Source organism: Canis aureus, chromosome 18 (assembly GCF_053574225.1).
Source record: "Canis aureus isolate CA01 chromosome 18, VMU_Caureus_v.1.0, whole genome shotgun sequence".
NCBI lineage: Eukaryota > Metazoa > Chordata > Mammalia > Carnivora > Canidae > Canis > Canis aureus.
Genome location: NC_135628.1, coordinates 42,266,826 through 42,282,651, shown reverse-complemented (window position 1 = coordinate 42,282,651; position 15,826 = coordinate 42,266,826). Strand labels below are relative to the sequence as shown.

The 15,826-nt window shown below is 33.5% G+C and overlaps 1 protein-coding gene across 5 annotated transcripts in view; it reads left to right on the top strand.

Moving 5' to 3' along the window:
* Window positions 1-15,826, top strand: part of VPS50 (VPS50 subunit of EARP/GARPII complex) — a 132,825-nt gene that overhangs the window by 52,242 nt on the left and 64,757 nt on the right. For all 5 annotated transcript variants that reach the window (XM_077856945.1, XM_077856944.1, XM_077856942.1 and 2 more), the window contains 2 exons: window positions 9,085-9,217; window positions 12,114-12,202. In XM_077856945.1, the coding sequence (XP_077713071.1) occupies window positions 9,085-9,217; window positions 12,114-12,202 (222 nt within the window). The remainder of the gene's footprint in view (window positions 1-9,084; window positions 9,218-12,113; window positions 12,203-15,826) is intronic.

The window sequence follows — 15,826 nt, the reverse complement described above, 5'->3', positions numbered from 1 at the left end:
GAAAAATATACATAAGCAAAAAGAAGAAAATAAAAATTATTTATGCATGCAAAACTGGTTCTTTTAATGTGTACGTAAGTGAATAACTTTTAAAAGTAGGATTATGCTGTACAAACAGTTTTATAACATTTTCCCCCACTTTCTATGTTATAAATAATTTTTCATATAAGTAAATATGCTACCTGCATAACTTTTAATAGCTTGACAATATTTCAGTGTAAGATCTTCTGGATTAATTAACCAGTTTTCTATTCTTAGATATTTGTTTTATTTCTAGCTTTTGTCATTATGAACAACACTGTAGTAAATATTCTTAAAGCTAAATCTTTGCACACATCTTTCATTATTGAGGGTAAGAAATGAAATTGCATTGTCAAAGGCTTTGCATTTATAAGGTTTTTGGTTCATTTTTTCCAAAGTTGCCCTCTAGAAAGTGTTTCAATTTATACTCCCCATCAGTGATGTCTGCTTTTATCCCTTTCCCTATATTCATGAATGCTGATTATTTTGTATTTATTAGCTTAATTGTCAGATACCAGAAGGTAGCATATCAAGAATAATTTATGTTGTTTATCACACAGGCATATTTAGGATGTGGAAGAAATTAAACTGGGATATTTAATTGATTGTTGGGGTTAATTTGGTTGATTTGTGGGATAGGTGAGTAGATAATTTCTCTCATTGGAAAGTACATATTTGAACATTTGGTCAAAGAGAGAAGTCTTTTCAGTTAGAAGAGTAATATTATACATTTCCTTGAGTGGCTTCCGCGGGTCTGTTTTAAAATACTCCAAAGAATAAAGCTGTCAGATTTATTATCACATATTTGTACCATCACGACTCCTATATTTTCTTACATATGAATATATATTGATTTCTATATATTTAAGATAAAATAAAAACTAAGCTTTACTAATTTTTAAAAACTCAAACTTAATATCAAAAGACAGGTAAGGAAAAATGTTCCATGCTATTTATTCTCTGAATTGTCAAGAACCATGAAGGTTCTGAAATTTCATCCTCCTTACAAACTGACAAGCTAGCCTGTTACCCTTTCATGGATGCAGGCATAAGACACAACGCTCCATTTTCTTAATACTCTGACTTGCTAAGTATAAACCAGTTCCCTTATCATTACTCAGCTTTGTTAATCAAGTAATCAGTTCAGTTCAACAAGTATAGATACGGTTTTATAGAATATATAACCCAGTAAGGTGTCAACATTAATTTTGGTCAGAGGTAGGATAAGAAAAGTTCAAACAGCATAAAGTGTCATTGGGGTCAACACCTTTTTTTAAGGGATCTAAGGAAGGCAAAACTATCTTATTGTTAGGAGGTTGCAAGTTTTGAGTTAGGTCTTAGATTTCAATAGGCACAATGTATGTGGCTGGGTCCAAGGGATAGTAAGGTACTATCCTGAGCAATGGCATGAGAAAAGTAGAGCATAGAGCAGGGAAAGCAACCATAGGTTGTCCAGCTTGGTTTAACTGGATTTTCAGTATTGAAGATTTAGTTGTTTACAGTGTTATCTGGGACTGTGAGTGCCTCTGGAGTGCACGTTTTGGGCTGTAGTTATCTGGGTAGCCAGTCTTCCCTCTTTGGCTGGAAATGGAAGGGTTTTCTGGTCACTTGTATGGCAAGGCCTCTGGGCTGTCCAAGTCGAAGAATCTGTCAGTGTAATGTAGACTCCTGGGCTAATTGTGTGTGTGTGTGTTGTTGGGGGAGGGTTGGGAATAGATGCTAAAGAACCAACCTGTTTTTAGAGCATGGCATGCACTGCCAGCAGAAACAAAAAATAATTTACTGATAGCCATTCTTGAGATCTGTCAAGAAACCCTATTTTTAATTTGATAGTGTTCTTACATTTAAATACTGTCTCTTTTTTGGGTGCTAATCTCAGCTTAGAGGTTCACAGCATTTTATCACCTGTAATTTTGAAAAATAAATTATGTATTCTAATTATACCTGCTTTGCTTGTTTTATTTGTATTAAGATGTCTAATTTGATTCAGGCCATATTTAACAGCAATTCGAAAAACATGAGAATCGTTTAAAGGCAACCCTTCTGTTTTACAATTTAAAAAAGATGCTAGTTAGTTGGTTCCAAGTTAGCATCATTTATATCATACAGAAAATATGATTTAATGGGTATATACAATTATAGTATTAATGATAAAATGCCTGGGAGATGGGAGTGACTATTTTCTCACCATGATATATTTGTGTTTTTATATCATGAATGAATCCAGTTTGGTACAAGGAAAGTTGTGCTATAGCATATGTATAATTGTTGTCTTTGGAGAGTCATAGTGTTTAAAGCTTCAGAGAGAATGTAGGTTATTTGTTTCATCCCTAGGGGTGTCTAGATGAATGAAGTGATATTACAGCATCATGACCAAGTAAGTCACAAAGTTGGGCCCTAAGCCCAAAAGTGTGCTATCTGTTCCACTATACTGTGCACGTCTCTGGCTTCCAATGGCTAGAAAGTACTGATGATGTTCAATTTTATACAGCTTGGCCTTTAATAGACGTAATTAGAGGTTGGAGAGATCTTGTAATTGCTTGGCTCAGCCACTTTCTTAGGTCCAGAGTTCAGCCTCCCCAGAAGTGTTTCTAGCTCCTGGGCCTAGTGCTGTTTGGATCTGCAGCATACTTCCTGAAGCCTCCCAGACAAGCCGTGGTCCTCCCCACCAGCTTCTTCTACATCACTCACAGTGCTAACAGCATTCATCTGAAGATAATGCTAACTCTTTGTTGTTTTTTGAAATCCATCTATCAGTGTGTATATGAAGTTGGGGATGGGGGATGGCAGCCCTGGGAGTTTTGGGTCTCTGTGTGGATGCCAAGACATCTGTTCCCTTTATGTTTGTCAGGATGTGATTAGAGTGTTAAATCTAAGTGAAGCAAGAACAAAAAATACCTTAAGGATACTCCTAAGAATTTTTATTTTGACGTTTTAACATAAAAATCATCTTCCTGAAATTTTTTTAGGTATTTGGTAATAGAGATTTCTGATCAGGGTAAAAGTAAATTAGTAAGAATTAAAAAACTAAATCTAGCAGCCTCCTTTTTTCATATGAAACACTTAGCTTTGCACTTAATCCACTTTTAAAAGGTGGCATTTTTTTTTTCATTGTGTGCTTCAAATTGGGAAAGGCTGCTTGTATTCATTTCACATTTTTTGAAAATAGCCTCTATATTCTTACTTATTGTTTATAATTAAGGCTAAGATGTTGCTGGTTTTACTAAGCTGATTTTATGATTTAAATTTTGACCAGGTAGGTAGGTTGAGATGGTTAAATAGCAGAAATGGAAGGTGCAAAATGTTACTTTTAGCCGACTTTTCCCCTCACTTCACAACTTTTGCTGAATAAATTGATACTACTAGCTTTCAGCAAAGAATGGCAGTGGAGAATAGCTCTAGAACACCGTAATATTTATAATTAAATTTCTACTTCCTATATATTCCCAATATATTCTTAATTTTTAAAACAATTTAAGGACATGTTATTTTAGTTCTTTGGGGTGTCTCTTTGTGAATATTTTCTAAATTGACCAGTTGAAGACTTTCATTGCTACTACTGATAGGTAATACAAACATGGAACTGGAATTGCAATATGGCACTCCTCTGCCTTCAGTATTCCTGGTCTTATTCTAAATAAATCCTCCCTTAATTGAGACTTGAACTGTGATGAAATGTTAGTATTTAGTGATTGGTGGATGGATTAAACTAGTGGCAAGGTAGGCAGAGCCAGTAATCTCTAACACTGTTTTATGAAAGGTGAAACTTCAGTCCTGAGTGGTTTGTTGTTTGAGGACATATGACCACTAAATTGTGGAACCAGACAGCTGACTGAACCAGACAGCTCTTCTCTAGCCTTTTTTCTATTATGCCCTGCTGGTGTGAAGAAGAATAAATGTCTGAGTAGAAGTTTGATGGGCTGTTAATTGGACACTCAAAATTCTCTTCTTGGCCTGCCTTTTATTTTTTGATTATTTATGCAGTTATTTGTTTATTTGCTGTTTTCCTTAAATTTCTTTTGTTATAGTTGTGATTCACCTATGTCTGTGTGATAAGATTCTCTACTTGAAATTTAGAGGTGATTTTCATAAATTAATGAGAGAACACTACTTGAAATGATTTTAGTAATAAGGTGTTAAAAGCATAACAATCATTTGTTGCAATTAGAGTTGATGCCAGTTGGTTATATGGTATACTGGAAAGCGGTTTTGGAGTCTAGTTTTAAAATGAAATGACACTTTTAACTTATTGCCAGCATTGTCTTCAAATGCAGAAATTAACATATCCAGGCTTAAATGTATCAAAAATGATATCTTTTTATCTATTCTACCTTGCCCTCTTTCCTTAAACTATATACTGTATATGTATTTAGTACAATGAATCTCTACATTTGTTTATATTTTAGAGTATAAATTTAGGCAAGAGTCATCTTGTTATTTGGTGCTCAGTATGTCATAGTCTTAGGTTTGTACATATGAACATATTTGTGAAGATAATAAAATTTGGATTCTTTTGGAAGACTTTTTAGGCATGTGCAGTGGTTTAGCTAGATTTGTGAATGTTTACACTTGGAACTATTTGGTGAAAAAAAGCTTGCTGTAACTTCAATAATTTTGACTTTTTTGGAAAGGAATTTACATATACATCTCTTTGTATCTCTTCCAAACTCGTTAAATTTCAGCAAATCATCAAGAGGTAACAGTAAAAAAACCTCCTTTTCCTCAAATAACTAGGCAAATAATGTAGCTAGACAGTAGCTGGGTTGAAAATAGAAGGTAGCAGTAGTTCTAAGATTCAATTTTCTGGTTTGTTAAACTGTGACAAGTATAATAAAAATTAATTGGTGAACTATAACAATTATTTGTATAGTCATAATTTTTCTTTGGGAAGAAATAAGACTAACACTGTCTTCCTTTTATCTATCCAAAAGAATGTTGGGATATAATTATATTAAATTTATTTGCATAATATAAATATAAATTTATGTAAAGTTGAGTTTATGAAGATGAAAAAAATTGACTTGTAAAAGAATACCTTTATTCAGGTGAATGATTGCTGAGTTGCAGCCCAGAACTTTTTTGTGATTTTTTTTTCCCCTCTGCTTTAGCTTTTTCTTGAACTTGTGCATCAGTAACAAGTTTTTTATTGCATGTGTGCTTTAAGAGATATGTAATGATGGGATAAAAATAAACCAAGGGGGGAAAAATATCAAGACTGGTTCATTGTATAGGTGGTAATTACAAAAGTAAACATGGAAAGTAGGCATAAAAAATCACTTCAAATTATGGCATAAGTAAGCAAAAATATTTTATATTAATCTCTGCAAGCTACTGCAAGCTATGTGTAAATCTGGATGGTCAGTCTAATTCTTCTGTGAATACGTACCTATAGCAAATGTGGTGTATTTGGAGAAATGTCACTTCCTCCTATGTTTCTTTCATTATTTCATCCCTGACCCCACCTTGTAAAGGTAACTAACTACGGTGTTTTCCTTGTTTATCTTCCCTCTGTTTATTTTTGTTATACCAGATATGTGCATTAAATTTTTCCTATTTCTTATGTGTATAATTTTAAATATATTTTATATATATCGTATATATAACTTACACAGAGAAGTTAAAATTTTTCCCTTTCTCATATATGTATGTATAAAGGGGAAATTTTTTTAAAAAGTTTAATTCCAATAGAATTAACATACAGTGTGATGTTAGTTTCAGGTGTATTGTATGTTGATTCAACAATTCAATATATTACTTAGTGCTCATCAAGATAAGTGTACTCTTTTTTCTTTTTTTTTTTTTTGAGGGAGAGAGAGAGCATACATGGGAAGAGGGGAGGGCAGAAGGAGAGAGGAGGAGAGAATCTTAAGCAGGTTCTACACCCATCGCAGAGCCTGATACAGGGCTTGATCTCATGACCTGAGCCAAAACCAAGAGTCAGGTGCTTAACCAGCTGAGCCGCACAGGTGCCCCAAGATAAGTGTGCTTTTAGTTCCCTTCACCTATTTCACCCATCCTCTCACCCACTTCCCCCCTTGGATGGGATGGTGCTAGAGAATATAATGCCAAGTGAAATATATCAGTCAGAGAAGAAATTTATGTGGAATTTAGGAAACAAAAAAGAATGAGCAAAGGAAAGAAAAGAGACAACTAAAAAAACAGGTTGTTAAGTATAGAGAACAAACAGATGGTTTCCAGGAGAAATTGTTTTAATTAAAAAATTTAAATATGCGTGTATCAGCTTATTATTTTTCATAGTTGCATAGTGCTCTTTTGCGTGTATGAACAGTAGTTTATTCAACCAGTCTCTTGTTTGGACATTTAGATAGATTGCAGTATTTTGCAGTTATAAATAATCCTTCACAATGAATAACCTTGTGTATATGTATTTTTGCATTGTTTGAGGTGTATCTTCAGGACGAATTCCTAGAAGTGGGATTGCTGGGTCAAGGGGAATTGTACATATGTGATTTTGTTAAACAGTGCCAAATTCCCCTCCATAAGGTTAGATCATTTATCATTCCCACCAGCAATGAATGACAGTGGGTGCTTTTTCACAGCCTTGACAATAGAATATATAGAGTGTCAAAGATAAATAAAGCCAAATGCTAATTAAAGTTGTATGGACAGATTTTAACCATTGTTTACTGTTGAAACAGGGAAAAGAATCCGGTGTGAAACAGGCTCACCTTCCATTTGTACAGAGGTGACAAGGGCATTTTAAAGGAAAGGGGATGAGATGGGCCTCAAAGTCAGAGAATGAAAACTTACAGAAAACAGGAAGTAGAGGTTAGTTCCTGTGAAGCCCATCTGGGTTTGCTAACTGTGGCTTCTTGAAGTTAGGCCCCCTCTCTCCCTCAGAGGCTGGGAGACAGGGGACCTATCTTCAGGGCTTAGCTGAAACGACAGTAAGTTCTTTTGGCAGACTTGAGTTTTCTCAGGCAGGTACTTTAACAGGAACTAGGGTCATCCTAGGGATCCAGCCTTGAGCTATTAGAAGCTATGTTAGTGGTTTTTTGTTTGTTGTTGTTGTTTTTTAATTATTTATTTATTCATGAGAGATGGAGAGGGGCAGAGGGAGAACCAGACTCCCTGTGGGGAGCCCGATGCGGGACTCGATCCCAGGATCCTGACCTGAGCCAAAGGCAGATGCTCAACCACTGAGCCACCCAGGTGCCCCGATGTTAGTATTTTATGCAAGTCTTTATAGGCCAAGCATGAGGGCTAGTTGAAAAGAGAGCTTAGAGGATCTTGGCTAGAGTTTGGTCAAGGAGAGAATCTTTGATATGGTCAGCTTTAAAACTCTCACCAATCTGATGAATGAGAATCTGTGTCTTATTTAATTTTAATGTACATTTGCCCTATTAAAGAGTGAAGTTGGACATGTTTTCATATGTTCAATGGCCATTTTTGTATCTCTACTTGTGCAGTTTGCTTGTGACTTCTTCCCATTCTTCTATAGGATGTTTGGTCTTTTTCACCAAAACTTTGAAGAGTTCTTTATAAATGCAGGATATTAATTCTTTGTCATGATATATGTTGTGAATATCTTTTTAAGTTTGTCATTTGTCTTTTGATTTTGTTTATGGTGCTTTGTTTTGCCATGTAAATTCTTTTTAAAAATTTTATGTACTAAAATGTATCACATCTTAAATTTTATTATCTCTGATATTTGAGTCCTAATTAAAACAGCTTTCCCTGTATCAAGCTGATAGAAGACTTAAGTTTTCTTCTAGTGCTAGTTGAATTTTAGTTTTTACATTTTAATCTCTTAACAACTTGGAGCTTATTCTTATGTATGGTATGAGGAGTGGGTTATTATTTGTATATATACATGTTATTTTTTTGTATTAATTTTATAACCTGCTACCTAGCTGAATTATTTTATTTTTTGAGTTAGTTTTATTATTGGTTCTCTACAAATTATATTCTAAATATATTAACATGTCATTTTCAGATAGAAATAGTTTGATTTCTTGTTTTCCTGTTTATTTGCTTCTTACTCTTTTCTCTAGTCTAATCACATTGACAGATACTTCCAGAACATTGTTAAATAGGGGTGGGGATAGTGGGCATCCTTATCTTGTTCCTGACCACAGTGCTTATGCCATAGTTTCCTTATCTTAAGGAAATAACCATTTTTATTTTTTAGGAGTTATTATTAGGAACAGCTGTTGAATTTTGTCCAAAGGTTTATTCCAGCATCTATTAGGATAATCATTTGGTTTTTCTTGTTAGACTGTTAATATGGTGAATATATTAATAAATTTCGTAAGATTGAACCATCCTGCCATTCTTGGCATAAGCCCAACTTGTACAGTCTGACTCTGGAGTTTAACAACTCCTTTATTTTACAACTTCCTAGTTGAGTTTCAGAGATTTGACATGCTTGCACAAAAGTGAACTGAGCCATACAAGTTAGTATTTTTATTAGTTGCTTGATGAATGTTTTAATAGACAAGGAGCTTAGAGGAGGGAAAGATCATTACGGAGAGAAAAAACATTTTGAAAGAGAGGACCACTACCAACCTGTGCTATATTAAACGTCAAATACACCATAGCTATATTTACTATGTAGTTTATTTCTACTAGCTATTTACTTTGGAGGGCTTAATATACCAGTCTTACTAGCCTTTCAGTGCTTTATCAGCATGATTGGTTGTGGTAGATTGATTTAAAAAAGGAAAAAAAGCTATGAAATCTCAAATGATGAGACAAATGCTCCATTATAACATCCAAAAAACCAGAAAGCCAGCAAAATAGATTGGAGGCATCACTCTACCTGCAGAAAAAAAAGGGCAGAATGACAAGCTGGTAGTTTATGCAAAGGATGGGGGGGGTGGGATTCTACTTATTTTCATTAGTGAGATTTGAGACCACATAGCCATGTTTTATAAAATATTATTTTAAATGTTATTAATAGATATGGAATATCTATAATATCCTTGTGATTTCTAGAATTTAGAGATTGTCAAAGGTACTTAATTTACACAAATGACATGATTGATTTTCCTTTTGCAAGTTGTGATAATTTTTAAAGTTGACTTTTTAAATTTTCTTTAGCATGTTACACCAGACAGCTATATTCCATGTCTTGCTGACCTATGCAAAGCATTGTGGGAAGTTATGCTCAGCTATTACAGGACTATGGAATGGCATGAAAAGCATGACAATGAGGATACTACTTCTGCTTCTGGTAGGGTATTATTTTATTTAAAGACAACTATAAATATGCCATATTGCTGGGCTAAGGAGAAAGAAAAGGGATAGCCATGCTTTTAGGATTTCAGGGACTTAGGTGACCATAGGTGAAATGCTCACCGAAGAAAGTCATTCAGCTTCTATAAAAGCTCCATTACCTTTGGGGATTAACTGGGCCAAAGGACTTCTTAAGTACAGATATTACCAGTTTTCAGGAATATGTAATGACAGCTTTAGGACTAAATTATTAACAAAGAGCTTTTAAAAAATTAATTGTAAACTTGGTAAGGCATTGGTCTGTCCAATTTACTGTAAAATTAATGCTAATGTTTAATATTAAATCTATTTGCTAATTTTCAAGTTTTACTAATAAAGCTAGATTCTAAGAATTAGTAATTATATTTTTCTGGGGTGCCTGGGTGGCACAGTTGGGTGAGCCTTTGGCTTAGGTCACCATCCCAGAGTCCTGGGTTTGAGCCCCATGTTGGACTCCCTACTTAGTGGGGAGCCTCCTTCTCTTTCCGCCTTTCTCCCCACCACCATGTTCTCTTCCTCTCTTTCTCAAATAAATAAATAAAATCTTTAAAAAATACAGCAGGACTTAAATTTCATAAAAAGCAAGGTTGTAAAATATTAATCTTTGAATGGAAAACACCACTTTAAATGACTATGGTATTGTCAGCTACATATAAAGAACAAATATTTGAGAAATTATATTAACTAGACAATATGTTTAAATTACTTCATTTGTATAATTATATATCTTAAGTGGTTATCCTTGAACAATAGCTTAGATTAAGTATTCAAAATAGTTTTATTTTTTCTTTTTATTTTTTTTCAAAATAGTTTTAAAAGTAATAAATGTTTTTATCCGTGTTCTGTTTAATATGGGCAAAATAAATTATACTTCACAAGTTTTCTGTATTGCATACAATTTAATGTAGCTAAGCAAATTATTTTAGTAACTTCTAATTTCTGAGGTCTTGGTTTCTATGTTTGGGTGGATGGAAGAATACAAATGGTATTGTAGGATTCTGGTAGTACAGAAGACATAAGTTTAATATTTGTCTTGATTCTTAAGCTTATAAATATAGATAGCAAAAAATAGGAAAATTTTATAGAAGGATTTTCATCCTTTTATAAATATTGCTGGGGGGGATGATAAAGGAAGGGAAAGAGGAGAAAGCAAGAGAAGAGGTGGGCATTGAGTCAGGTTTCTAGGTCAGACTGTTTTTAACCCAACTCCTATGCTGTCATCCCTGTACTACCTCTATGAGCCCGGGCTTTACAGTCAGAGATACCTGGTTTCAGATTTTACTGCTATTTTCCAAAGATGAGAAATGAGACCTCAGTTTCTTTCTTAAAATGGTAGGTAAAAAAACCAAAACAAACCTCAGGAACACATCTAACCTGTAGGTTTGCTGTAAAGTTTAGGGAAAATGTAAAGTCCTTACACTATAGATTGTTAATATCAAAGGAAATAGGTCAAGAGATGATATTAATAATGATGGTTGATGATGAAATGTCCATAGGCCCTTTTTTCTTTTTTTTTTTTTTAAATCTCAGGTTACTTAGGGAATTGCTTGCTGGGACTCCAGATCTTCACAAGTTTATCCTTTTTTAGCAACTTTTATTTTTTTCTAGGTGCAGAAACTCTTAAGACATTTCAGCACCTCTTTTCTCTTTTCTAATACATTATTTAAGGAGAAACCAGACAAAATTTGGAACGAAATTAATACACACTTCAGATACAGGATGAGAGTTTAGGGGACAACACATACTCATCATAGTGAAGTTTGCTTTTTTGCTTCAGGCTCATAGTTTGCGTGTATTGTTGTATATATGTATGTATTTTCATTGGGGTATAGAGTCATACTTAAAACACTATTTGAGCCTTATATACTTAATCCTCTTCACTACAATTCCCTGACTTGATTCTGTGTATCTTAAGAAGGTCAGGACTCTGATTAGCTTAACAGGTGACAATATATAGAACTCTAAAAAGTCATTTGTTCACCTGAAATTATTCCTTTCATATTCACATTAAGAAATATAATTATAGGAGTCAGTACTTTGAAAATTTTTCTCCACAGAACTTCGTAAAGCTGATAGGGTCTTAAGAGGTCATCTGCTGTAGCTCCATAGTGATACTACTGGTATCCTAACATTTTACCATTCTAAAGTAAAACTCTAAAACTGTTGTCCAGGTGAACTGTCCTGAGCTGCTGGGTCCCTAATAGCCAAACCCTACAGTTAATAAGGCTTAACCTGTTGGAGAGTGGTCAGATGTACATTAGGCATGAATATGGGGCCTGGCCAATGCAAGGGCCTTTTGCTGGTTACCAGTGGTCATTATGCTAGCCTGAGATGAAATAATATCCTCAGTTGTTCCACACAGTTCATTCCATACAGTTCACATGCCTTCAAAAAGGCATAATCTTTTTAATATAAATGTATATAATTGTATTTCAGTTGCTTTTATGAGGAAATTTGTTTTGAAACAGGTCTACCTGTTAAAGTGGGGCATTGTCAGATTATTTATCTGGAATGGATAAGATTATTCTGGATCATGAAAAATGTAAACCATATGCATCATTACCTTACTGTGCGAGCAGTTCTGCAGTTTGTACCCTTGTCAACATAGATGTTAACTGATAATTAAGTTAATGAGTCCTGTAATGCCCTGGCAGTAGGCAGTATATAAATCATTGAGGACCCTGTCTCTGGGATCACCCTAATCCTAACACCTGTTTTAGACATTGTTTTGGTTGTATAAATATTAAACATATTTTCTGTATTTTACATAGTCTTACAATATATGAGAGTTAAAATGACTTCTTTGGAAAAAATGTAAAGCAAATCTGAAAACGTGTATCCTCTTTTTTTTTCAGAAGGGAGTAATATTGGTACTGAAGAAACTAATTTTGATCGTGGCTACATAAAAAAGAAATTAGAACATGGACTTACACGAATATGGCAGGTTTGGGTTTTTTATATCTTTTTTTTACAAATGCAATAGAAAGTTTCATGTCAAAGTTATTTTAAAAATTCAGTGTTTGAATTTTCTGTTATTTGTATTCCTTATAGAGTTAATTCTATGTTAGTTTTTCTTTGGACTAAATCTGTCATTCAATTTCTATAATTTAGTTCACAATTGTATTTGACTATAAGTCTTTTAATTTGAAAATCTCCATTGGAAATATACGTCTATTCCTTGTATATTTCTGCTTTTAGTGTCCTAGCAAATATATGCTTTCCTAAAGAAACTACTTTCTTGTTGAGATACTCTTTATTTTTATTTCATTTATTTGTGTTTTCTATTAATTTTAGGAAAAGGATAACTAAATAGGTCCCATAGTTGGGCTGAATCTAGTATAGAATGAAAAAAGATTTTCGCAGGTAATGATTTTTGTCCCTTGAGGGCATCTTACATGTTTATTGGCAGAATGTATCTACATAACTTTTTTTTTGCAGTTTAATAGCATAGTTGTTATCAGATAATTAAATTTGTTAATTTGTTAAAATGTATTACTTCCTAGATAAAAGTGTAATTTCTTTGAAGATAACTTTTTTGTTCTTTTCGGACTGTTCTTTTGGATCATATGGTAATTCTATTTTTAATTTTTTGAGGAACCTCAATACTGCTTTCCACAATGGCTGCACTGATTTACATTCCCACCAGTAGTGCATAAGAATTCCTTTTTTCCACATCCACACCAACACTTGTTATTTCTTGTCTTTTTGATTTTAGCCATTCTAATAGTTCTAAGGTGATATCTCACTGTGGTTTTGATTTGCATTTCCTTGATTATTAGTGATATTGAGCATCTTGTCATGTGTCTGTTGGCTATCCATAGGTCTTCTTTGGAAAAATGTCTACTCAGGTCCTCTGCCCATTTTTAACTGGATTATTTGGAATTTTTGGTGTTGAGTTTTAATAATTATATATTTTGGGTATTAACCCCTTAATATTTTATATAAACTTACAATATATGAGAATTAAAATGATTTTTTTGGAAAACAAAAATGTGTGAAACGAATCTGAAAATGTATCCTTTTTTATTTTCAGAAGGGAGTGATATGCATTTGCAAATATCTTCTCCCATTCAGTAGGTTGCCTTTCCATTTTGTTGATGGTTTTTTCACCATGATAAAGTTTTTTATTTTGGTGTAGTCCCAATACCTAGTTTTTGCTTTTGTTTTCCTTGCCTGAGGAGACATATCTGTATACCACCCAGGCAACCCTATTTTGAGTTTGTTTGTGTGTATGGTATAAGAAAGTGGTCCATGGGGCGACTAGGTGGCTCAGTTGGTTAAGCACCTGACCCCTGATTTTGGCTCAGGTCCTGATCTCAGGGTTGTGAGATTGAGCCCTACATCAGGCTCTGCACTCAGCAGGGAGTCTGCTTGGGGATTCTCTCTCACCCTCTCTCTGCTCCTCCCTCTGCTCTCTCTCTGTCTCTGTAAAATAAATAAGTAAATCTTTAAAAAAAAAAAAAAAAAGGAAAGTGGTCCACTTTCATTCTTTTGCATGTAGCTGTCCAGTTTTCCTAGCATAATTTATTGAAGAGATTATCTTTTCCCCATTTGTATATATATCCTTGCCTCCTTTATTGTAGATCAATTAAATGATCATTTATCATACAAATGTAGATTTATTTCTGGGCTCGCTATTCTGTTCCATGATATATGTGTCTATTTTTGTGCCAGTACCATACTGTTTTGATTACTGTAGCTTTGTAGCATATCTTGAAATCTGAAATTGTGATACCTCCAGCTTTGTTGTTTTTTCTCAAGATTGTTTTGGCTATTCCGAGTCTTTTTTGTGTTTCCTTACAAATTTTGGTTTACTTATTCTAGTTCTGTGAAAAATTCTGTTGGTGTTTTGATAGGGATTGGATTAAATCTGTAAGTTGCTTTGGATAGTAAGGACATTTTAACAATATTAGTTCTTCTAGTTGATGAGCATGGAATATCCTTCCATTTGTCGTGTCTTCAGTTTCTTTCATCATTGTTTAATAGTTTTCAGAAAAAAGGTCTTTCACCTTTTTGGTTAAGTTTACTCCTAAGTATTTTATTCTTTTTGGCACAATAGTTAAGTGGAATTATTTTCTTAATTTCTCTTTCTGCTACTTTGTTATTAGTTTATAGGAACACTACCAATTTCTAGGTAATAAGTTTGTATCTTACAACTATACTGAATTCATTTATTACTTATAGTAGTTTTTTGGTCTAGTCTTTGTATAATATCTATGTATAATATCCAGTGACAGTTTAAATTCTTTCTTACAAATATCAGTGCTTCTTATTTTTTCTTCTTGTCTGATTGCTATGGCTAGGACATCTACTACTGTGTTGAATAAAAGTAGCAAGAGTAGGCATATTTGTCTTTTTCTTGATCTTAAAGGAAAAGTTCTGTTTTTTACCATTGAGTATGATGTTAGCTGTGGGTTTTTCATATATGGCCTTTATTATATATTAAACTACTTTTTAATTTACCATTAATTGTAGGTTTGGGCTGACTTTTTTCTGAATATTATGTATACTGGAAAGGGAAATCTCATACTAATTGAGTATATGTCTAAGGTCAGATATCAGTTGTTTCTTATTTAATCTCCTGATTTAGTCTCCTACTAATAGACACTAATTGTACTTAGTTGAAATTGTAGTATCTATGATAGAATTTCTGGTAATTCAGTTCCTTTGAAATATTGACCTTGCATTTTATATAGCTAGTTTTCATTCAGTCTGGCAACTTGATATTCCTTGATGTGTTAAATATGAGGTTTAGTTTAGAGCCGTTCTCATTTAAGCATTTGGCCATTTGGAAGTGATCATGCTTTTGAGTATAGATTATTGTGTTGTAGGTTTCAAGCTTTAGAATATCTTATCTCTACCACTCCCAAGTCTCTTTGGGCCTCCACCGCCATTCTCAACTAGTTCTAAAACAGTATTTTGCATACTTTAGGAACTCTTTGAGTATTTGTTAATTGAAATTACAAGGCTCAATTCAATTGCAAAAAGTAAAAGCTCTGAAAAACAAATGTTTCTTTCATAACACATTCAGCAGGCAAAGCCTGACCAGATTTGGATTCTTTCAGCAGTAGAAGCAGAAGAGTATTGTCATAAAGCTTTTTTGTAGTATTTATTTATCTCATTAAAGTGAACATTTATATGTCACAAGAGTATTAATGTGTTTTGTTTTGAGATACTGCCTTAGACCCCAAAGGGTGTTAAACGTATATGCTATAATATGCCATAATGCATTTCTAACATCTGAAATCTTGAATTCTAAAGCACAAGTGAGCATGTAACAATTTATATACGTTTATCATAAATTTATTATAGAGATAATGAAAAATGAAAAGCATTAGAAAATATTTAACCTTTTGACATAAAAACTAAACTCAAAATCAGAATGACTGATTTTTTATATGAAAATTTTATTTTCCATGCATTTTTTACGCCAATAGAAAATCTGTAAGAAGAATAGTTGTATCAGTTGTACCATTTGGTAGACACTGTGGATTTAAGAACACTGTGGTGAACCCATGGTACTTGACCTTATGGAGCTTACAGATCTAACTAGATGGAAAGTCTCGAT